The sequence below is a fragment of the Scardinius erythrophthalmus genome (assembly GCF_964197995.2).
Source record: "Scardinius erythrophthalmus genome assembly, chromosome: 7".
In the NCBI taxonomy this organism is placed as follows: Eukaryota; Metazoa; Chordata; class Actinopteri; order Cypriniformes; family Leuciscidae; genus Scardinius; species Scardinius erythrophthalmus.
In genome coordinates this window covers 2,426,342-2,450,779 of record NC_138227.1, presented here as the reverse complement: position 1 = coordinate 2,450,779, position 24,438 = coordinate 2,426,342, and the positions used below count along the sequence as shown (strand labels likewise).

General features: G+C 39.4%; 1 protein-coding gene across 1 annotated transcript in view; it reads right to left on the bottom strand.

Moving 5' to 3' along the window:
* Nucleotides 1-14,411: 14,411 nt before the first annotated feature.
* The window catches only part of LOC308693237 (uncharacterized protein), a gene marked incomplete at its 3' end in the record, with an annotated part of 262,595 nt that continues 252,568 nt past the window's right edge, over nucleotides 14,412-24,438 (bottom strand). The window contains exons 13-14 of the mRNA XM_081370029.1: nucleotides 22,614-22,787; nucleotides 14,412-14,589 (exon numbers count right to left, since the gene is read on the bottom strand). Of these exons, the coding sequence (XP_081226155.1) occupies nucleotides 14,412-14,589; nucleotides 22,614-22,787 (352 nt within the window). The remainder of the gene's footprint in view (nucleotides 14,590-22,613; nucleotides 22,788-24,438) is intronic.

The window sequence follows — 24,438 nt, the reverse complement described above, 5'->3', positions numbered from 1 at the left end:
TTCGTCTGCCCCTCTTAAATGTGGGATACCTCAAGGGTCCATTTTGGGACCCATTCTGTTTTCGTTATACATGCTTCCAATTGGCGCTATCTTTCAAAAACACAGAGTATCATTCCATTGCTATGTGGATGATACACAGATATATATATGCCAGTAAAAAAGGAAGATAATTCCTTAGGTCTTCACTTAGGATCAAGATCACTTAGGTCTTCTGACCAGAAACTCTTAACTGTCCCAAGGTCTAGACGCAAATTTTGGGGTGATCGTTCTTTTTCAGTGTTGGGTCCGAAACTCTGGAATAGTCTGCCTTTGCATATTAGAACTGCCTCCACAGTGGTATCTTTTAAATCTTTTAAAAACTTATCTTTTTTCTCTGGCTTTTCTGTCTAACTCTAATTGCTGATATGTTAGTAGCTTGTTTGCTTTGTGAGAGTAGTTAGATATATGTATGACACTGTATAAATGTTTTGTACATTCGCTCTTTGCATGTTTCTACAAATTGTAGAGCACATTGGTCAACTACCCGTTGTTTTTAATTGTGCTTTATAAATAAATTACCTTACCTTACCTTACCTTACCTCCACCAGGATGGTCCCTTCCCTTCCATCCTCCCCACCTCCACCAGGATGGTCCCACCTCCACCAGGATGGTGGCATTATTGTGGCATTAATTATCCCACAAACAATATTTATTTTAAAGCCTAAATGAATGTATTTAAAGCAAAACTGAAACCAGCGTTGGGTGTTTATCTGTAATAGCTAAGTGTTGTGTTTGTTTGTTTTGCCATTAATCTGTTAAGCTGCAACGCCACTTTTGAAAAATCTCATTTGAAAGCTGACGGCTGGCAGTTTATTGTAAATGTAGAATTTAAAGAAACTTCAAAGTTTTGTAAAGTTATTAGAAATTTCTTTTTATGAAACATCTTCATGAAAATAACATTGAAGTTGGCACTGTAAATCTAGAAATGCACTGCAGCTAAAGCCATATGTCTGACCATGTTATGTTTAAAATCTGAAGATAAGTCTAAAACTCTGTATTTAGTCAAATGTTTTTCAAGATCCTGTCATATGACTTTATTTTGATTAGACTCTAAAATGCTACTGATGTTTATTTTCATCTTCTAAGCATCTATTCAGTCTATTGTCTCTATTGTTTTGTGGTGCAAACGAGCCCCATTCAGTCTCAGTCTCCCCATGCACACATTTACACCTCTCCAGCCTGGTTATGGCTCTAAATATGCATTTCTTGTGTCTGCATTATAGTTACTAACGACTGGCTTTTCACAGGCTATTCATAGGGTTTCAATCCCTAATTTCTTTTATCAAAGTTCTCACTTGACATTTGAAACTGTATCAAATGCCCTTCTGGAATAAAGAAACATTTCAGTAAGCATTCCTATTTAGAAAAAATCATAAAAGAATAACTGCTAGGTGGCAGGTGCACCTAGGGCTAGCTAGCATGTTAGCTTAGCACACCATCAATACACAACAATTTATGAGATTAAAACCATGTTTGTGCTCCAAACTTACTTTATAACGCAAGTCGAGTGTTTTAAATAACATTCTGTGATCTGATTTGGCTTCAGATAAAATAAAAAAACAGAGAAAATATATTATTTTATAGTATTCTGCACGATGATAAAGTCTATATCGATTAGCATTACATTATAAATATAATATATTATTATTAAAATACCTGACATGGCTCGAAGAACACAGGTAACTCAAATATCATTGCAATCATGTTTATTGTCTTCAAAACGTCTTTATCTGCATGTTACAACGATTTCTATTAGCTTTGTTTGTGTCAGAGGCTTCCTGGAATGTCACATGATTATGGCTCTTCTTCATGTATTCCATATATGGACTATACGGTGTACATATAGCGCCCTCAGGCTGCTGGTATGGATTGAACACACACTACATCAGAGTTTCCAGCGCTCATAATGATTACATCGACGCATTTTGGTATAAATTCAATAAATATTATTCCTGTCTATAGAAATCTGATGTAAACCTATTCCTCTGTCATGACGACAGCACAGGAGTTTGATGTATATGATGTATAGTTTGTCAAGGTATAACATTAAATCTGATAGTAACTTTGAATTAAATAAATAAAAAAATGCTTCAGTGCGTCCGCGCACTGGTGAAGCTTAACAGGTTAACATCGTGTGTGTGTGAGTGTGTCTGTGAGAGAGAGAGAGTGTTTGTGTGTGTGTGAGAGAGAGTGTGTGTGTGTATGTGAGTTAGTGATGTCCGGTTCATGAACGAATCATTCTTTTGAACCAGTTCTTTTTAGTGAACCGGTCAAACCAGTACACTAAATCAGGCTGAATTGTTTAAAACAGTTCGCGTCTCGAGTCAGCACTGATACACAAGTTACTAAATTTACTCACTTTCAGACATGCCTGACAGTCCCTACGACTCGTATATGTTACTCCAGTAACTCCAACAGTTCACTGAACTGAGACATGTTGTGCTGAGATAACTCAGTCATGAGCACGAGCAGCTGATACTGAGCATGCGCCCACAACCGTACTTACAGGTACAGCGGTTCTCAATCACCAGTACAGAACCGAGAACTGTTTCTTTCGGACATGTTCGACATACTGAGAACCAATGAGCTGATGAGCTGAGCATGCATACAATTTTTTCAGAGGGATGAAATGCATGTTTCTTAATTGTTGAACATCAATAAGTGTAACAAAATTACATACGTTACAAAATCACATAATTACTGTCTTATCTCTGTATTAAAGAACCGATTCACGGAAAAGAACTGAACTTCCCATCACTAATGTGAGTGTGTGTGTGAGAGAGATTGTGTATGTGAGTGTATGTGAGAGAGAGTGAGTGTGTGTATGTGAGTGTGTGTGTGTTTGTGAGAGAGATTGTGTATGTTAGTGTGTGTGTAAGAGAGATTATATATGTGAGTGTGTGTGTGTTTGTGAGAGAGATTGTGTATGTGAGTGTGTGTAAGAGAGATTATATATGTGTGTGTGTGTGTGTGTGTGTGTGTGTGTGTGTGTGTGTGTGAGAGAGAGAGAGAGAGAGAGAGAGAGAGAGAGAGAGAGAGAGAGAGAGAGAGAGAGAGAGAGAGAGAGTGTGTGTATGTGAGCAAAGGCCTCACGCTAGTCTCCACTCTCTGAGTCGGTTGGTTTGGGGGTGAGAGAAAAGTAACGTCTGCGAGGGCATCCTGGCGGTTATCGTGAAGAGAATTGAAAAGGTCTAGAGAAGCAGAAGTTACAGTAGAATATGTCTGGATATGTATTTGATGTATTATGTAGTGCTTCATGAGAGCTGGAGAAGCAGCAGAACTTTTCTTCACGGCGACTGTTGTTGGTCGGGCGGAGAAACAGGCGAATGAGGAAGAAGTTTAAACTTTTGCGGATGGAGCACTCAGAAAGAGTATGCATGTTTGGATCCGTAAGATCCGATCTTATGCGAGATGTGACTGTTGGTGTCTCTGGAAGAATGGACAATTCGTCGTCTGAGGAAAAAGCTGTGTTTCCGGGATGTTGGACATTGTTCAGTACGGCACTACCGGATGCTGGAACAGCTGACACTGTTTGAATTAAGATTATTTTTCTTACCCCATTGGCAGATAATTTAGCTTTTTTAAAGCAACAACTCTCTTAATTTTGATTTATTACCCCAGAAAACAAGAGACAACATCTTATGGCATTTTACTCATCTAGTAAATGCATCTTGATTGAATAATTTTTTAGATATTTGGACTGGAAACAAGACGGACAAAACGGATGCTTATATACTCTGGCTGTTGATTGAAAGATTAGATGAGCTCGCTCCTCCCTAATTTACATTTAGGAACTTCATTTCATCTCAAGTTAGTGATGATATCCTAATGTGTGTAACTAGTAGATTTCTTAAAGTCCCCAGTGAAGTTTTTTGAAGATATAAGCGTTCAAAACTTACAGTCTCTCACTTCCGCCAATGATTTTGATGATATCACTCTATCACTGAAGCTCTGCCCCCTACACTATAAATAGACGGTGAAGCTGAAATCACTTGTTCACACATTTACTATTTTCTTAATGGTGAATGGCACATAGTGTACTATATAGGGGATAGGGAACGATTCAAAGTAGTAAATATGCTTTCCATTGGTTTCATGTTAGTGTCCAGCAAACCGCCTCAGCTCCGGTCCAGAGACACGACACACAGAGCGGATTATAGGATCGAGTCGCTGCAGAACACAAAACACATCAGATCCTTTCAATTCTGCACAGAATTATGTATTTTAAAGTGACATGGAGGAAATTAGGAAGATAAACAGTTAGAGATTAGGAGTAAGCTGCAGCTTTACCGAGCTGTGATATAAATTAAACTCTATTGGTTATTTAAAAAAAGGGGAGGAGCTGTTTGATATGCCCTAGCTCAGTGGTTCCCAAACCTGTCCTGCCGGCACCCCAACACTGCACATTTTCTTTGTCTCCCTAATCAAACACACCTGATTCAACTCATCAGCTCATTATCACATGGGTTAATGAGCTGATGAGTTGAATCAGGTGTGTTTGATTAGGGAGACAAAGAAAATGTGCAGTGTTGGGGTGCCGGCAGGACAGGTTTGGGAACCACTGCCCTAGCTGGCCTGTCTTCCTGTTTCAGTGGAAATTACGTCACACTGAATAACGCTGTGAGTTTCAAGGCAGATCAGTGGGACTTTAAACTCTTTAAAGTGCACTTTTGTATGGCTGAGTGAAACTGATTCTCAAACAATAACAAATGTGGGCAGGGCTTGATTTTGTCTGTGGGGAATTGATTGATTGGTTGGTTGTGGTTTGCTATTGGTGGATCTCATGTGAGTGACAGGTTGCTCCGCAGTTATTCTTATTCAAGATTACCAGGAACATGATTTTAAAACTATCACAGATAAATCATTTAAAATAAACTGCAATATTCCATAAAAACCCAAGAATATTCCATTTTGATTTCATGGTGACCAACTTTAGTGGTTTGTTGTAACAGGATAGTGGACAAACGATGTGCAGATCTGTGTGTGTGGTAGGGTGACCACCCGTCCCGCGTAGCGCGTGCGCGCACAGCGTTTGAAGCCCAATTCATGCGTCCCGCAAATTGAGACCGTGTCACGCATAATCCATGCTTGCTCAAAAAAAAAAGTTGGTCGCTCTATATCCTCGAGCCCCAGGCAGCCAAACGAACATTACTTTACAGTTCAGCACGCTATTGTTGCCACACCCACCCCTCAGTTGAACTGCTGACTGTTGTCAACTTTTTCGTTGTTGTCATGACAGCGCACGCACGCGCATACCAGACACACTGAAGGAACTTTTAGATGCGCGCTTTCCAATTCGAAAAATGGAGAAAGAGACTGTCTGAGAGGCACCGCCATCATCAATTAAAAAGAGAAGGTGTGGGTTCAAGAAAGACTGGGAAAATGAATATTTGTGGCTGAAAGGTGTTGAGGGGGATACCGAGAGGGCTTTTTGTGACCTTTGCAAAACATCCTTCTCAATCGGACATGGAGGGGAATACGATGTCAATCGTATTTTTTTTTTTGAGAATACTTTTTTTTAACTGTTCCTGTGGTGTTGAACAACTACAATTCCTGTTAATCCTATAATTTTTTATTATAATTTATTTAAAGTGAATAAATTGTAATGAAAAATAAATTAAATTAAATAGTAGCCTAAATCGTAAGTGGAAGTGCATCTGTCAATTCATTGAATGTTCAAAATATTATGAATCTTTATTTAGAAAAAAATACACATTGGTTGGCCTGGCCTATTCATGAGCATACATCAGCAATTATACATGTTTAGGGGAATAGGGCATTATTAATATACCATGATGATGTAAGGTGGTATGTGCTAGAAATGGGTAAACCACTATCCACAGTGAGTCTGCCCATGGGGTGGGGGCACCACCGCGCCAGGCAGTGTCCCACATTGTCCCTCAGAAACATACCCCTTGTACCCCCTTGGGCTTATTAGCAGGTGGTCACCCTAGTGTGTGGTCTTTTAAACACCTCCAGCATCAGCGTTAGATCGTCTCGTCTGTCTGTCTCTCTGTTAATCTGCCGTGTGTCTGTCAGCACTTTGCAGATGCAGACAGACGGATTGGACTTAACACAGAATTGATCTGACCTGAGATCAGCTGCAGAGAGAGTAAGTGTGTGTTTGTGTGTGTGAGAGAGAGTGAGTGTGTGTGTGTGTGTGTCTGTGAGAGAGAGAGAGAGAATGTGTGTGTGAGAGAGAGCCCAAAGTTCCTAACACAGAATTGTTCTGACCTGAGATCAGCTGCAGAGAGACTAAGTGTGTGTTTGTGTGTGTGAGAGAGAGTGAGTGAGTGAGTGTGTGTGTGTCTGTGTGAGAAAGAGAGAATGTGTGTGTGAGAGAGAGAGAATGTGTGTGTGAGAGAGAAGCCCAAAGCTCCTAACACAAAATTGATCTTACCTGAGATCAGCTGCAGAGAGTCACGACTGCTGCACCTTCACTGGAACTATGGTGAACATTTTAGGACATCCTCAGACCTCACTCATATGAGGAAAAGGTGTCATGCCTCAGACTGAAAGGCATCAGGTCTCAGGAAAAACAACATCAGGTGTCAAGTCTCATGCGTACAATTATGAATCTAAAACAATCCTAAAAAGCCTCAGACTAAAAGATGCATTTATGTCTCATGCTTTTTGTCTGAGGCTGTTTCGTCCGCAGATGAACAAGCCGATCGATCGGACACTCGTATGTGTTTGCAGTAACACAAGCCACGGTTCAGCTGAACGTTACAAACACCGCCAGTGTGAAACATGTGCTAGTGGTAAACAAATAAAGCAAGATGAATCACACTTTGGAAATTATGTTTTTTATGTGCGCTGAAAACAAGAGGAGGATTTGAAAGAGGAGAATATGACTAGGGAAAAGAGGTGAACTTGGCATGCCAACTTTGCAAATGGAGCTTGAGGAAAGTGGTTTTAAATTTTAGCGCCATGTCGCGTTGATCAATAGGCCTACGGCATTTCATTTAGCATTTTTATTGGCTAGTCAGTAGATGTATAGTCGTAGCAGCAACACACTGTGAGATGATCATGACACTGTCAGTAAATTATCACAGGCTATCTTTGATTAAAAGACAGTTTAGGATCCACGACCACAGAAATCACCACGATTGTTTGAATGTGTGTGAGAGAGAGCCCAAAGCTCCTAACACAGAAGGTTTCAGGTCTCAGAAAAAACAACATCATCAATTAGGCATCGGATGAAACAGCCTCAGACTAAAAAATGCATTTATGTCTGATGCCTTTTTGTCTTAGACTGTTTCGTCCAGTGACTATGAAAAAGAGGTGAACTTGGCATGCCAACTTTGCAAATGGAACTTGAGGAAAGAAGTTTTAAGTTTTTGCCACGATTGTTTCACGATGCTCATCTTTCATATGGAAAAGCCCAAAATCATACAGTGTGTACCGGCATTAGATACAATAAGGGCGTTTTCACACCTGGAAGTCCGCACCAAGGTCCAAACCAAAGTTCATGTTTTGATACATTGTATACATTCGGTTAGTTTTGGTTTGGTTTCACATTGCAATTATGCGAGAGCACTAAAGACCTTTACATGACGTACTTGCATCCTGTCATCATCATCTATGTGGGCTGCATCTTGACATTGACTGGTTTGTAAACAGACGTGCGTCTGACGTCAGCGTGTTGTCAATTCGGCGGGTAGCTTTGACAAGAATGGATGAACAGACGCATATCGTTGCCAGTATACTTTTATTATTATGGCATTACTCCCTGCAGCACCAACTATACTCGAGGCTAGTTCAAATTCGCCAAATGAACGTCCTCGTTGTGCAAACATTTTATCATCGCCGGCAAGGCGCAGGACAAATGTGTGTTTGTGCGTGTGTGAATCAGCTGGAAGAAACGCTGTAGGCAGGACTGACAGATCTGCACATAAATATTCTTCTTCAGTTGTTTAGGCTGAGTGGGAACTTCCGGAACTTCCTGTAAATGGTCTGAAAGTCTGCACCATACAGAAAATGCTTTCACACTAGAAACTAACCAAATTTCGTTGGTCCGGACCATCGTCCGGGGGAGGTCTCACACTTGTAATTTTGATTCGGATCAAACTGAAAAGTCAGAAAATCCGGACCAAACAAGGTAGGTGTGAGAGGGCCCTAAATCTTTTTGTAGGAGACTTTGAGCTTTGTAAGTTTGCAGATCTTATACATGCACAAACAGCAACATAACACACTAAAGAAAAAGAAAAACATGAAAATGCGTCATATGACCCCTTTAATACATTAATACAAATGTAATGCAACTATCATTAAAACATGATGTACACACTGAAGCTTCCATTGTTTTCCAAAAGTGAGCTTGAACTGTTTTTTCCCCCCTCATAATTATAAAAAAATAATCTTTCATTAATCTTTGTCTCCCTCTGCTGGTACAACACAAACACATTATGGCTCTATATTTACTGTAATAATATATTTACTCTATATTTACATTTTTGAGTTTATACTGTGCATTTATACAAATAAAATGGTTAATCTATGAATGAGAAACTGTAATTTGCTGTTGTGAAATAAAAGGTATTTCACTGCCGCCTCATCAGGTCTGTCAGAGGATCATTGAAATCTAAATGAAGTCTTAATTTATAACAGTGAAGTCACTGTATCTTCAGTCTCTGTTGATTCTGTTGACTGTGAGTCTCTGTAGTGGATCCTTATTCACCATCAGATGATCATCAGAAGATCAGACTGTCATCTAAATCATAGTCAGTCCTAAAATACAACACACAAACAGTCACATATGCAGTATGAGATATTACGTCTGTCACATCTTTTCACTCATTACAAATTTAATATCAGTTAATAACAAACAACCTAAATCTCAGATTATCACACACATAAGCCGTCTTTACACAGAAAAAGCGGCACAGAAACCAAATCTGAAGCAGCATAAAATCACAAAATGTGCATTTACACAGAATGTTTCTGCATTGCTTCTCTGATGCAGCATAAAAGCATTTACACAGGAATTAAAATCACAGGAAATAATACTTTGAACATTACTATTTTAAAACTACAGTTTTAACAAAGTGTTATGAAATGAATTTAAAAGTAATTAAAAAGTAAACATAGAAATAAAACTCAAGATAAATAAAAATACAGAATTTTAAATTTCCTCTGTGTGATATAGCTATCTCACGCTTTGATGTTTGTCATATATCTGTGGTACTGATAGCTATTTTCTATTTCTTAATAAAATTGTTACAGATGGAACAAATGCTACAAATATATTATGAATTATTACACCGGTTAGATCACCACAGGATTTTTCTCTTTTTTTTTCAAAGAGCCAGAAAGAACAATTATGCTATCGTTAGCGTTTCAGGCAGGTCGTGTGTGGGTGAAATTTCGTCCTCAAGAAGATGATTTTTGGAATATAATAAAACACAGTGATGCCGAATAAGCATTTACCGTCTCTGAGAGAAATGTAGTGGCGCGTTGATCTGCCAGTCTCTTCAAAGGAGGATCACAAATGGCGAAAGCCAACTGATTACACACGTCGACAACTCTGTTATTTTGGTGGTTTGCTTCACGATATGAGTACAGGACACTTTTATTTTATTGTCCCTTGTTGGCTGACATTTTTTAATTTGGCTAAAACAATATGGAGCTAGGCCTATATGTTTTGTCTTACGTGTCTTGATTCTCGCACCGCGCGTTTGGTTGTCATGACAATGACGTAGTTTAGAGCAACACAATTTCAGGTTCATTTACAATGAACCAAAACAATATCAGAGTCATCTTTGATACTAGGGGCTGAGGTGGGTCAGACCCATCATATTTTAAGTTTGCTTTTATGCGGCATTGTGTCTTTGCACAGAACTTTGAGCAGACACAAAGCCGCTTTAGAGCAGCCTTAACTCGGCTGTGTAAAGATGCCTATAGAGACAGTTAAAGGGGAAAAGCTGAAAATAACATTAATATTATTTTCACAATAGGTCACAACAGAATGAGCAGGATTAAACTCATATTAAACAGTTTAAAGTTCAGAGACCTACAGAAACTGAAGCTGAATTTAAGACTATCTGATGATCTCAGGCAAAAAATATTCACACACACACACACACACACACACACAAACACACACACACACACACACACACACACACACACACACACACATACACACACACACACACACACACACACACACACACACACACACACACACAGAACCTGAACCTTTACTTTTATTTCAAGTGAGTTAATCAGCCATTTGAAATTTAAATGAAAATATGATGAAGAAAATCGTTAAAAACTATTCTTACCCTAGTGTCTCCAGTTTATAATGTGGATCATCCTTCAGATCCTTCAGCAGCTTCACTCCTGAATCTCCTAGTCTATTCTCAGACAGGTTCAGTTTTCTCAGGTGTGAGGGGTTTGATCTCAGAGCTGAAGCCAGAGCAGCACAACCTTCATCTGTGACAGCACAATCCTCCAACCTGTTAAGAACAATGACACACAATAAGCCTATATCTAGAGATAAACATGACACTTAAAAAATAAATAACATAATAATGTCAATATGAAATATATACAAATACTCATTAGTTCACATTGTTAAATTACATCAGTTAGGATTAGGGGATTGAATATACAGTTTGTACAGTATAAACATTATTTCTATGGAAAGTCCCCATAAAACCTGAAAACCCAACATGTGTGTGTGTGTGTGTGTGTGTGTGTGTGTGTGTGTGTGTGTGTGTGAGAAAGAGAGTGTGTGTGAGAGAGAGTGTGTGTGTTTAATGTATTTGTAAACATTTTAAAGATATTGTGTGTGTTAGGACTGGGAGAAAATAAATCGAAATACTCAAAAATAGAGACAGAAACAGCAGTTGTAAGCAGCTTGAATGAAGTTGGGATATGCTTCATATTGAGAGCTATATTGCGCTTTCTCTTTCCGTTTGTTCTGTTTTTTTTTTTCAAACACCGAACTTCAAACAACAGTCAACTCTTTATAAAATGCGGTTATCATTTTTTCAGTCATCACTGCAGGACCTCTGTCGGTATCCTGCATCTGTTGTCTGGTTGTAGTTCGTCCGGTTTATTTAACTGTAGGGTTGTGCGATTAATCGGAATTGATTTTCAATTTCGATTTTGGCTTCCAACGATTATGAAAACAAGATAATCGACGCAAAACGATTATTGTGCCGCTGCTGAATTCTGTCCCACGCACCTTCCTTTCATTCACAGCAGTGCACTTTCCCGTAAAGCCTTATTTGATCGGTGAGTAATAGTTGACTGCTGTGCATGTGACACGACGCATGTTAAAGGACAAGTTCGGTATTTTACACTTAAAGCCCTGTTTACAGATCGTTTCTGATGAAATAGAATGGTTAAGATTAAAATTTGGACAGATGCTGCTGTCCCGAGAATTTTAGGTTTCTTTCGCTTTCCCCAAAACCTCCAGAATGGTAGTCTATGTGCACTGGAACAATCCTTCATAAAACGCATTAAACTTTCGTTTACAAAGACGTGAAGATCACCGAGTGGTCAGGGGTGTTCACTGATATGCTCACACAAAAATCGCTGCAAAAGATGCTTTCCAACAGGTGTTTTACCATTTGTTTTAAACCTGTGGATCTATTTTTCCAATCGTCTCACACCCGTAGATTCTTCCGTTGAGAGCTTGAATAATAGACACTCCAGCCCAGTTGGTGGCGATAATGCACCTTTGCCAATTGCAAGCAAACCACTGGCATTTCATTGAATACACAGAAGAAGCAGAAGAAGAAGCGGCGGAGTAATACCGTACCTCACACAGCTCTTTCAATACAAGTCAATGGAGTTGGACAAAAACTATGATAAAACCTGTTGGAAAGCATCTTTTGCAGCGATTTTTGTGTGAGCATATCAGTGAACACCCCTGACCACTCGGTGAGTTTCACGTCTTTGTAAACGAAAGTTTAATGCATTTTAGGAAGGATTGTTCCAGTGCCCATAGGCTGCCATTGTGTAGGTGGGGGGGGGGGGGGAAGCGAAATAAACCTAAAATTCTCGGGACAGCAGCATGTGTCCGAATTTTAATCTTAACCGTTCTATTTCATCAGAAACGATCTGTAAACAGGGCTTTAAGTGTAAAATACCGAACTTGTCCTTTAACCTAAAGAACGAGCAGAGAGAGAGAGAGAGCCTTGGCCGCGCACGCACACTCTCACGTCTTCAAACTGTCTCGCTCTCTCTCCCTCGAGCATATTAATCAAAATCAATTGAGAATTGACACGATGGTAAAAGGTGGAAGTAACCAAAGTTTCCCTTGGAGCATTCAGAGATTTTTTTTTCCTGAATTACCGCTGGGAGTGAATTGTGCTAAAAAAAACGTGAGGGAGTGAATTTTGTTTCAGCTGGTTACGGTATTGATAACTGTTGCTGAGTGAACGATAATGTTAGCTAATGTTAACAGATAGTTTTGTAACCAAGTAGTAGATAATACACCAGAGCATGTGAGCGGAGTGGAGCAGGAGCGAGCGAGGAGCGGGAGCGAGCGGGGAGCGGGAGCGAGCGGGGAGCGGGAGCGGGCGGATCTTGGACAGAGCGCAGAGTGGCATTTTTAAAAGGACGGAGCGTCGCCTTATTTCCCGCTCCAATTTTGCTCAGCTCACACCACGAGTCTGAAGCATGCTCAGTCAAACCTAAACCAGGATCCATCTGTCTTGCACAGTCATCAACAGTAGACTATTTTCAGTCAAAACTCGGCTCAATAATGGAGTTCAAAAAGTAGGCTACTTCAAAAAGGAAAATGAGAAGTCATACAGGTCAGGTGTATTATTAATATAACTAAATAACAATGATAATGTGGTACAAGAAAACGAATGTGGAGACATTGTTTCAGTCAGCAAAGATTCATTTTGGAATATGAAAAGACACATCTCTCGAAAACATGAACGTGAGCTACACGAACACGCTGGGAAGAAAACAAAAGGTTAGCAAATTGAATACGGTAACTTGTAACAAAGTGTAAATTAAATATAGCGTAATATTCAAACAAATTCGTTTTTTCATTCAAGTAGACCTAATGGTTCGTTTTATTTAGCTGAATTTGTGTCGTCCGTAATAATATTTATATTATTAGGCCCATTTATTTGTTTAATTTTACAGCAGTTTGTGTGTATGGAAGGCAATTTAAATTTTAATCGTGCGCGTTGCGCAAAAGTTCACTTATCAAAATTATGGCCTTATAGTTAATTTACTTTTAAAAAATGTATGTATATTTTTGTTTATACAATTTTTATTTATATTATTAGGCCCATTTATTCGTTTAATTTTACAGGACTTTTTGTGTAGGCTATATTCCTTCTTATATAGGCCTGTAATTTGAATTAAAACATTTCTATTTGAAAAATGTTGTTGTTACTCATTAGTTCTTTAGGAGGTAAGGCTGTGGTCTAAGCTAAAAGTGATATACATGTAGATTTTTTTACTTTTTTGGAGCGAGCGGGGGCGATTTGAGTGGAGCGCGAAGCAAACCTCGTTGAGCGCTGAGCGATAATGAGCGGAACGGCCTAATGTAGCTTTGAGCGGGGGAGCGGAGGGGTGAACAGTTCCGTGAGCGATGAGCGGAGATTCTCACCGCTCCACTCCACTCACATACTCTGTGATACACTAACCTGAACAACCAAGGATCCATCCAATCTGTGCCCACACAGCCTCTTTATGGTGTATATTATGGTTGAATTTTGTGCTCATGTCATATAACTCCTTGTGCTACGACACTAGTACAATAAGTCCATCTACCGGCACATTCACCATTTTTTTTCTTGTTGTTATGGAAACAACAGGTCTCGCTAAGACGCGGTTGCGTTTAAAAAAGCGCTTGGGACTTTTTTTGAAAACACGGTTTACTTCATAGGATTATAATGAAAAAAAAAAGAAAAGACGCTGACAGCTTCAAAAAAGACGCCAAGTGTGAACACACCCTAATTTTGTTTGTTTTCATTTGTAATTTAGTTTCTTATTGTATTGGTGACTGTTAACTTATTTTTTTGTATTTGTGAAATTTCACTGACATTTAAAATTACTCATATCATGAAATAAGACTCATATCACGCACCTATAATCGTGTTAAATAATCGTGATTTCAATATTGACCAAAATAGTTATGATTTTTGCCATAATCGAGCAGCCCTATTTAACTGTTAGTTTTACTTTCTTTTGGGGGATAATAATATATGAAGATGTAAATGTTCCTCTTCAGGGAGACTCCTCACTGCTGCCTTCTACCGCTGGCAGGATCTGATGTTTCAAGCAGGAATCTGTCGCTGAACCACCAGATGGGCTTACGCCAAAGATATATTGTATGCACTATCTACATATTAATCCTTATTCACTCTTAAGTCTTTATGGTAGAGATGATCTTACCCCAGTTCCTCCAGTTTACAGTGAGGATTCTCCAGTCCAGCAGAGAACAGCTTCACTCCTGAGTCTCCTAGATTATTACCAGACAGATTCAGTTTCCTCAGGTGTGAGGGGTTTGATCTCAGAGCTGAAGCCAGAGCAGCCCAACCTTCATCTGTGACACCACACTTCCTCAACCTGTAGAGAACAATGACACACATTAAGCCTATATCCAGAGATAAACATAACACTTAAAAAATAAATAAAATAATACTGTCAATATCAAATATATACAAATACTCAATTCATGTTGTTAAAATACATCAGTTCTGATTAGGGGATTGAATATACAGTTTGAACAGTATAAAAATCATTATTTCTATGGAAAGTCCCAATAAAACATGAAAACCTAACGTGTGTGTGTGCTCAATGTATTTGTAAACATTTTAAGGAACTCTTAATATTAATGTAATTAATGTTCAATAAAGGCTGTATTAAAGCACTTAAAGTGTAAATTGCAGGTTAAATTTTTCATGAAGATAATGCAATGTGTTTATTAAACATAAAGATAAGAACCGCCCACCATTGTTTTTTATACCAAAAATGCTGAATATAATATGAAAAGTTGGCACTTTTAACAGTGGTTTTAAGCACTCCCGCTCCCTTCCACTAGATGTGGCGTGACGTCATAAGAGGAACTCACTAGTAGAGTTACCGGCATAGTCAATAGTACGCTAGCAGCTATATTCGCCTTATTCACCTGTCAAAATGGTAAACCGTTGTGTTTGTGCGGACAAAAGGTTGATTCGTGCATGGGTGAGATTTGTGGCTACCAAGCGGGCGGATTTTACTGCTGCCTCTGTGACCAAGTCAGCCGTCATATGCAGCTAGCACTTCACTGACCATGACTATGACCCTGGAGACATGCGTTGGCTTAACATGGGGTTTAAATTTTGACTTTTTGACTTCCTGCTCAGCTACTGTTCGGACGCTCTTGCTTACTGCTCCGCGCTTTGCTCTATCGCTTTTACATTTTATCTCCTATATTTTATATTTTATTTCCTTTTATCATCTAATTTTAACTTCAGCAAACAGCACAGTGCTCAGACAACAAAGTTTGGATTACTACAAAAACGCAGAATTCTTTTACCCGACCAGCTTACATTCCGGGAAAGGAAAACACAACTGCCTACATTCATACGGATAAGAGAGAAAATGCCTCTTCAGGTTCAAGAATCTACTTGCTGCACCAACTGCCACAGACTTTTACAAAGGATTGCAGTTCTCGAAACAAAGTTACTTACGGGACCACCAAACCAGACGGAGCACACAACAGAGCTTCGTCATGGACGACCTCAGCATACCGGTGAGTCCCATGAAACTAGTGCTCCTCGACAGGTAGAGAAACAAGCCGATCGACTTACTAATCGATGGCACAAACAGGGAGCTAGACCCAAAGGCACTCGAGACATCAGATTGTCACGAGCATCACATATTGCCGCAGTAGCATCCTCTACCCCAGATACAGCTCTGACAAGGATTGCAAACATTGGTCTTCTACCACCGCCTATACATCTTGAGAACAGATTTGAAGTACTAATGAATGTAAATGAGGAATCCCCAAATGTGATGAATATGATCGAACACAGACTGAATGGGCCAGTAGCTAACACTGATGCTAACTGGCGCTCAAGGTCGAGCAGACAGCGGCACTCAGCTCAGAGCGCAGCCGAGCCCAGGACTCTGATAGTGGGGGACTCGATAATCAGAAACATTAGCAGCAGGGATACAACTACATGCTGCCTTCCACAAGCAACAACTTCTGATGTAAACAGGGAACTTCAGAACATTCTGATGAAACATAAGACTGCAAATCGACTCATCATACATGTGGGGAAGAATGATATCCATAAAGAGCAGTCAGAACTCCTTAAGAAGGATTTCCATGAACTCTTTGAAACACTTAAAAGACTGAAAGTTCAAACATTCATCAGTGGACCACTCCCAGCAAGAGGAACAAACAGGTTCTCACGGTTGCTTGGGCTAAATACATGGCTGCAAAAAACCTGCAATATAAAAGGAGTAAACTTCATTGACAATTTCAATCTTTTCTGGAGTCAGAGACCACTTTTTCATCGGGATGGCCATCACCCAAACAAACTTGGTTCAAGAGTGTTAAAGGACAATTTCTACTTCTCCCTCAATCATCCTTCTGCAGTTTGTGCCAATCCACTCAATCTGAACGGCACACACACACATGGACACAGTATGAATGACCACGGGACTTCATTTCAGCAGCAAAATGGACATGCGGTTGACATATCACACAAGGACAATGATAACACCACTCCGCCACAACAACCTCTGCTCATGGACACAATCTCAGCTGAGCCCTGCCCACAGAGAGACATATCAGAACTGCTTGAAGATTCAGCACCCAAGGACGACTTCCTGGAAAACAGCCAGGGAAGCCAGGACAGCATATCACAGCCTCCTATAACACCAGAGCAACAGCCCCTTTCACCAGACACTTTCTCCCTCTCTCCAGCATCGCCACTACTGTGTTTCTCACAGAAAATGGAAGAACTGGTGTATGCTGGAACCAGACTATCCCACTCTTTTGCTGCAAGCCCCCAGATACCAACCAAAAAACGACAGGCACCATTACCACCCGCACCAAAGCCTGCGGGCCCAGCTCGCCCTCCCCCTCCTGTGAGAGCTCTTCGGCCTCTGCCACAACGCCAGGGCCCACACCATCCTCCTTCTGCTCGAGGTGAACCAAAAACAACTGATACCAGCTCTCAGTGATGTGTTTTGGGTCCCCGCTCTGATAACAGTAACTTTCTCAAATGTTTACAGAACAAGCGGGAACCCAGTGTGCCTGTATCTTTCTCTATTGCTGCTCTATTACAAGATAGAAAGTCTAAGGCCTTCAATAGCCGTGCAGCAAACCTAACTAATCTGGTGCCTATTACACGTCAAACTAAGATTGATGTGGGGACAAAAAGTAAGACTGTTAAGTTAGCACTTTTAAACATTCGTTCACTTAAAAATAAATCACTTCTAGTCAACGATTTAATAACCACAAACAACCTGGATTTTATGCTTCTAAATGAAATCTGGCTAGAAGACAGCTACAGTGCAACAGTCCTCAATGAAACAGCCCCTCCGAACTTTACTTTTATGAGTGTCTGCAGAGCTGTTAAGAGAGGTGGGGGTCTAGCCGCTCTTTTTAAAGATATCTATCAATGTAAGCAAATATCATTTGGGAATTACCCTTCTTTCGAATATCTGGGTATTGTGTTGAAAGGTGCTCCACGCATTTTACTTATCATTATTTACAGGCCTCCAAAATACTCTCCAGCCTTTGCTGAGGACTTTACAGAACTGTTATCAGCAATTACCTCAGAGTTTGACTGTTTTGCCATTGCTGGAGATTTTAACATTCACATAGATAATGCAGAAAACAATATGGCAAAAGAAATCAAAACTGTTTTAAAAACTTTTGATCTGACTCAGCATGTACATGGACCCACAACACAATCGTGGACACACTCTAGATTTACTTATCAGTAAGGGTCTAAACATTTCATTGATTGTTATTAAGGATGTAGCACTGTCTGATCATTTCTGTATTTTCTTTGATATATTGATCTCTCCTGCCATTGAAGCTAAATCTGTGTCTGTCAAGAAGAGATGCTTAAATGAGAACACCAGTGTACTATTTATGAAGGCTATATCCTTAACACCAAGTATATCTGCTGACTCTGTTGATTTTCTCCTTGATTCTTTTAACTCAAAAGTTAAAGGTATAATTGATGATATTGCTCCTGTTAAAGTCAGGAAGAAGAGTGGCAGACAAAAAGCACCTTGGAGAAACTCAACAGCAGTGCAAAATATGAAAAGACAATGCAGAAAAGCAGAGCGCATGTGGCGGAAGACTAAACTTGTAGTCCATTATAACATCTACAAAGACAGCCTTCATGCTTTCAATATGGAACTAGGCAAAGCTAGACAGACTTTCTTCTCAAATATTATAAACAGTAATTTAAACAACACACCCACTCTTTTTGCTACTGTAGAGAGACTGACAAACCCTCCAAGCCAGATTCCCAGTGAAATGCTCTCAGAGAACAAGTGTAGTGAGTTTGCTTCTTTCTTCTCTGAGAAAATCAGTAATATCAGAAAGGTGATCAGCACATCCTTGAGTTGCACTGAGGTCAGACAGATCAAACCACCTGAGAAAGTAGTTACTATGTCTGATTTCAAAGAAATGAATGGCAAAATTTTGGAAGAAACTGTACAGCACCTTAAAACATCAACATGCGCTCTTGACACACTTCCCACATCATTTTTCAAAAGTGTGTTAAACAGTTTAGAAGCAGATCTCCTAGAAGTGGTAAATGCCTCACTTCTCTCTGGGAGTTTTCCATACTCCCAGAAAACTGCAGTTGTCAAGCCCCTCCTGAAAAAGAGCAATCTGGATAAGACCATATTAAGCAACTATAGACCGATCTCAAATCTTCCTTTCATAGGCAAGATCATTGAAAAAGTTGTCTTCAATCAGCTGAACAAATTCTTGAGCTTGAATGGATACTTTGACAATTTTCAATCTGGTTTCCGACCGCACCACAGCACAGAGACAGCGCTCATAAAGATAATAAACGATATTCGCTTAAATACTGATTCAGGCAAATTATCAGTGCTGGTACTACTCGACCTCAGTGCTGCATTTGACACTGTTGATCATAACATACTTCTTGACAGGCTGGAAAACTTGGTGGGGCTTTCTGGGATAGTCCTAAAATGGTTCAGGTCATACTTAGATGGGAGAGGTTATTATGTGAGTATAGGTGACCATAAGTCTGAGTGGACATCCATGACATGCGGAGTCCCTCAAGGCTCAATTCTTGCACCACTCCTGTTCAACCTGTATATGCTCCCAATGAGCCAAATAATGAGAAAGAACCAAATTGCTTACCACAGCTATGCAGACGACACACAGCTCTACTTAGCCCTATCGCCTAACGATTACAGCCCCATTGACTCCCTGTGCCAATGCATTGACGAAGTCAACAGTTGGATGTGTCAAAACTTTCTTCAGTTGAACAAAGACAAAACTGAAGTCATTGCGTTTGGAAACAAAGATGAAGTTCTCAAGGTGAATGCATACCTTCACTCTAGGGGTCAAACAACTAAAAATCAAGTAAGGAATCTCGGTGTGTCCCTAGAGTCAGACCTTAGTTTCAGTAGCCATGTCAAAGCAATAACTAAATCAGCATACTATCACCTGAAAAATATTGCAAGAATTAGATGCTTTGTTTCCAGACAAGACTTAGAGAAACTTGTGCATGCTTTCATCACCAGCAGGGTGGATTATTGTAATGGACTCCTCACTGGCCTTCCCAAAAAGACCATAAGACAGTTGCAGCTCATACAGAACGCTGCCACCAGGATTCTGAGCAGAACCAGAAAATATGAACATATCACACCAGTCCTCAGGTCTTTACACTGGCTCCCAGTTACATTTAGGATTGATTTTAAAGTATTATTACTGGTATATAAATCATTCAATGGCCTAGGACCTCAATACATTGCAGATATGCTCACTGAATATAAACCCAACAGATCACTCAGATCACTAGGATCATATCAGCTAGAAATACCAAGGGTTCACTCTAAGCATGGCGAGTCCGCTTTTAGCTATTATGCCAGCCGCAGCTGGAACCAGCTTCCAGAGGAGATCAGATGTGCTCCTACAGTAGTCACATTCAAGTCCAGACTCAAAACACTTCTGTTTAGCTGTGCATTTACTGAATGAGCACTGTGCCGCTGTTCGTCCGACTGTTTGTACTGTACTGCATTTTATTTTATTTTTCTAAACTGTTTTAATTATTCTTATTTCTTTTATTATTTTAATTTCTTCTATGTAAAGCACTTTGAATTGCCATTGTGTATGAAATGTGCTATATAAATAAACTTGCCTTGCCTTGCCTTGCCTAAATGCCGGGTTAAACTCATTTCCGATGCCATTCCCTCACGGCATTCCCATTCCTGCTCCTCTGCCTGTCCTGTCCGGATAAAGAAGCCTGTGAAGATTGGGTGTGCCTGCCGAAAGTGAGAGTTGACTGATGTAAGTCTCAGCTATTCTACATGACGGCAAGATTTTGAAAAGACTGGCTTGTTCCCTTATATTATCCGGGTTAAGTTTGCACCAGGCTAGCCTAGACTAGCTCTAACGTAGCTACTCACCAAGACACCTGGCCAACCCTCCACTTATTCTCCTCACACCAAGCATTAATAACTCTTTGAGTGCCATGGATCCTGGCAATTTCCTCCCCTCTCTCACGCCTGACCAGTTAAAAATTGTAGGGCTGTGGTCCATAAAGAATTTGATGGTTTCCCACATCCTCAGTCGTTCTCCAAATAGCCATAATACAGTAAGAATCTAGCAGAGTATGGGTTGCGAGTGCCTCTTATGACGTCATCACCCAGTTACTGTAAAAAACACGCTACCTTTGAAGAAACCCCAATAAATGTTATTTTAACGCAATTTAAGACAGAAATAATTAAATATATACATATAGAGCACTTTAATTTACACATTAATTGGCTGTGGTGGTTAACCTGCAATTTACACTTTAATGACATTTTCTGATTTTCCGTGACCTAATCTAAAGTGAGAAATATTTATGGTTACTAAGTTGTTAACAAAGCATTATCTAACTCTTTACATAAGAGCTAATTAAACAATAACACTGTTAATTACAGTGACAATGAATGAAGAACTCACTATTTGTATATAGTCTCTTAATATATTAACTACAGCGTATATACTATTAAATACTATTCAGTAACTATAAACTAATAGTTTGAAAATGATTTATAAGCGCTGTGTTACTGTATACTTGTGATAAAGTGTTACCATAATTTCAAACTGGTCACATTAAGTGTAATTGTTCCTTTTGTATGTGATGGAGTGATTCTTCATTTTCAAAAATAACACAAAATAAACAAAGTAAAGATGAATTTGACTGATAGCATTATTATTCTTTTTCAAGATGTCCATAGATATGGTGATATATTGTTATTGTGTGTTATTTTAGCCATGATAATTGTAGTAAGGTTTGTAGTGTAGGAAGGAAGAAGACAGGGGTCGGCTGACTGGGACTGACACTTTATTCACAAAACAAACAAAATAAACAAAAGGTGCGCAACAGCGCGTTCACCGTGCTTTCCTGCACAGCAATAAATAATCACACAATGTCACAGTCTCTGGTGATCTCTCCTAGATCAGCCCGTTCGTGTAGTCCCAGTCCACTACTCTCTCCTCCTCTCTCTCGCTCTCCCCGGCTTTATGCAGTCTCTCCACGCCAATTACTGCAATCAGACACAGGTGTTCATCATCTGCACTTGACCTACTTACTCACCGCTCGGCCCCCACCTTTCTCTCCCGCTACAGACTTCGCGGAACCACGCCCCCCTCGCCACAATAATCATGTAGTGATAAATCTGATATGGTGACAGTCCTGGTTCAGGTGAAACACACACCACTTCCCTCTTTTCAGCTGCACACACACATTTTGAGGAAATGCTCACGCTTTTACAAGGGTCTGTTTGCACAAGCATTACAAGACAAGATGATTTACAACAAACATTTGTGCTTTAAAAACCCTCTTCACTGTATCCTGCATCTGTTGTCTGGTTTGTAGTTCATCCGGTTTATTTAACTGTTAGTTTTACTTTCTTTTGGGGATAATAATATATAAAGATGTAAATGTTCCTCTTCAGGGAGACTCCTCACCGCTGCCTTCTACCGCCAGCAGGATCTGACGGTTCAAGCAGGAATCTGTCGCTGAACCACCAGATGGGTAGCCTGGCAACTCACCATAGACACGGCTCAATCCGAGGGGCGGGAAAAGCGGCTGTCTTTCAAATTTCAAATTCTTTGTTTTCAAGTAGCAGGGAACCGTTGCAACTCTGTCGTCATTATGTTATGTCTATACACGATGTGATTGGCCTGACCTAATTTTGTTTTTTCCAGCTCGAAAGTCAACGGAGAGTTGCTAGACTACCCTGGCTGCAAAATAAATTTTGTTGCCGCTAGGGTACGTCTAGATTTCTAGGCTACCGTATGGGGCTTACACCAAAGATATATTGTATGCACTATCTACATATTAATCCTTATTTACTCTGAGTCTTTATGGTAGAGATGATCTTACCCCAGTTCCTCCAGTTTACAGTGAGGATTCTCCAGTACAGCAGAGAACAGCTTCACTCCTGAGTCTCCTAGTTTATTCTCAGACAGATCCAGATCTCTCAGGTGTGAGGGGTTTGATTTCAGAGCTGAAGCCAGAGCAGCACAACCTTCATCTGTGACACCACACTTCCTCAACCTGTAGAGAACATTGACACACATTAAGCCTATATCCAAAGATAAACATGACACTTAAAAAATAAATAACATAATGCTGTCAATATGAAATATATACAAACACTCATTAGTTCATGTTGTTAAAATACATCAGTTAGGATTAAGGGATTGAATATACAGTTTGTACAGTATAAAAATCATTATTTCTATTGAAAGTCCCCATAGAACAAGGAAACTAACGTGTATGTGTGTGTGTGCTCAATGTATTTGTAAACATTTTAAGGAACATGTGTGTGTGTTGGGGCTGGGAGAAAAAAAATCTATTCACCTAAATATCGCAAGTCTTTTGTTTACGAATTTAAAATTATTTTTTTTATTCTAGAATCAATATTAATTAAAATTAAATTGTTTTATTTTTGTCCTTGCTTATAGACGAGGTTGACAGAAGTTAGCAACTCTTGTTCCAACAGAGGTTGAAATGTGTTGTTATCTATGAGTGTCGTAATATCCATTTCAAGTGGACGCGTGGAAGCTACGCAAGACTGAATGCACTGAAAAGCCCTTGCGCTACTCATATGCTGAGAGAGAGATAAGACAGTAGAGCTGCACGATTCATCTTTAAAATACTGTGATCTCCATTCAAACACCCACACGATCGTCTTCCAATTCCTCTGTCTATTAAACCTTTGACAAAATCATATCGCAACATTCAAACTGTGTTGGCGCTGCCGCTGACCCAGAGAGAGTTGTAATGAACAGCTTCACAAAAGGTCTTTTCAACCTCATAATAGTATCATTATTTCTGTGATACAATAGTTCAAAATATCATAGAAGTACTGGGATAAAAGTTTAAAGTTCAAATATAAACACTGATGTCTACGGTAGTGATCAAAATAGAGTAAATCAGCTTTTGATAGAAACTTGGTGCTTTAATTAATGGATTTATTGATTACATTGTTTTACCACTAGGTGGCAACAAGTGACTGTTAAAAAAATGTATTTGCTATTGCATTATTTATTCAAGAGAATGTAGTACTGTTTGATACTTCTGAAATAAAACTCAGAAAGATGTGATGAATTGTTTTTGTAAATATGACTCATCTTATACTTAACCTTTTAACCTGCAACCCCACTTTTGAAAAATCCCCAGAAATGACATACCCAAACTGAAACAGATACAGTTCATGATCCCTTTGCACTAAAAGCACAAGTATGATCTCATTTGAAAGCTGACACCTGGCAGTTTATTGTAAATGTAGAATTAATTATTGTCATAATGAAAAATATAGTTATAAATAGCTTCAAAAGTGTGTAAAGTTATTAGAAATGTATTTTTATGAAACATTTTCATGAAAATAAAATTGAAGTTGGCACTGTAGCAATCTAGAAATGCACTGCAGCTAAAGCCACATGTCTGACCATGTTATATGTAAAATCTGAAGATAAGTCTAAAACTCTGTATTTAGTTAAATGTTTTTCAAGATCATGTCATATGCCTTTATTTTGATTAGACTCTAAAATGCTACTGATGTTTAGTCATCTTCTAAGTCATCTATTCAGTCTTTTGTCTCTATTGTTTTGTGGTGCAAACGAGCCCCATTCAGTGTCAGTCTCTCCTGCTCACATTCACACCTCTCCAGCCTGGTTATGGCTCTAAATATGCATTTCTTTTG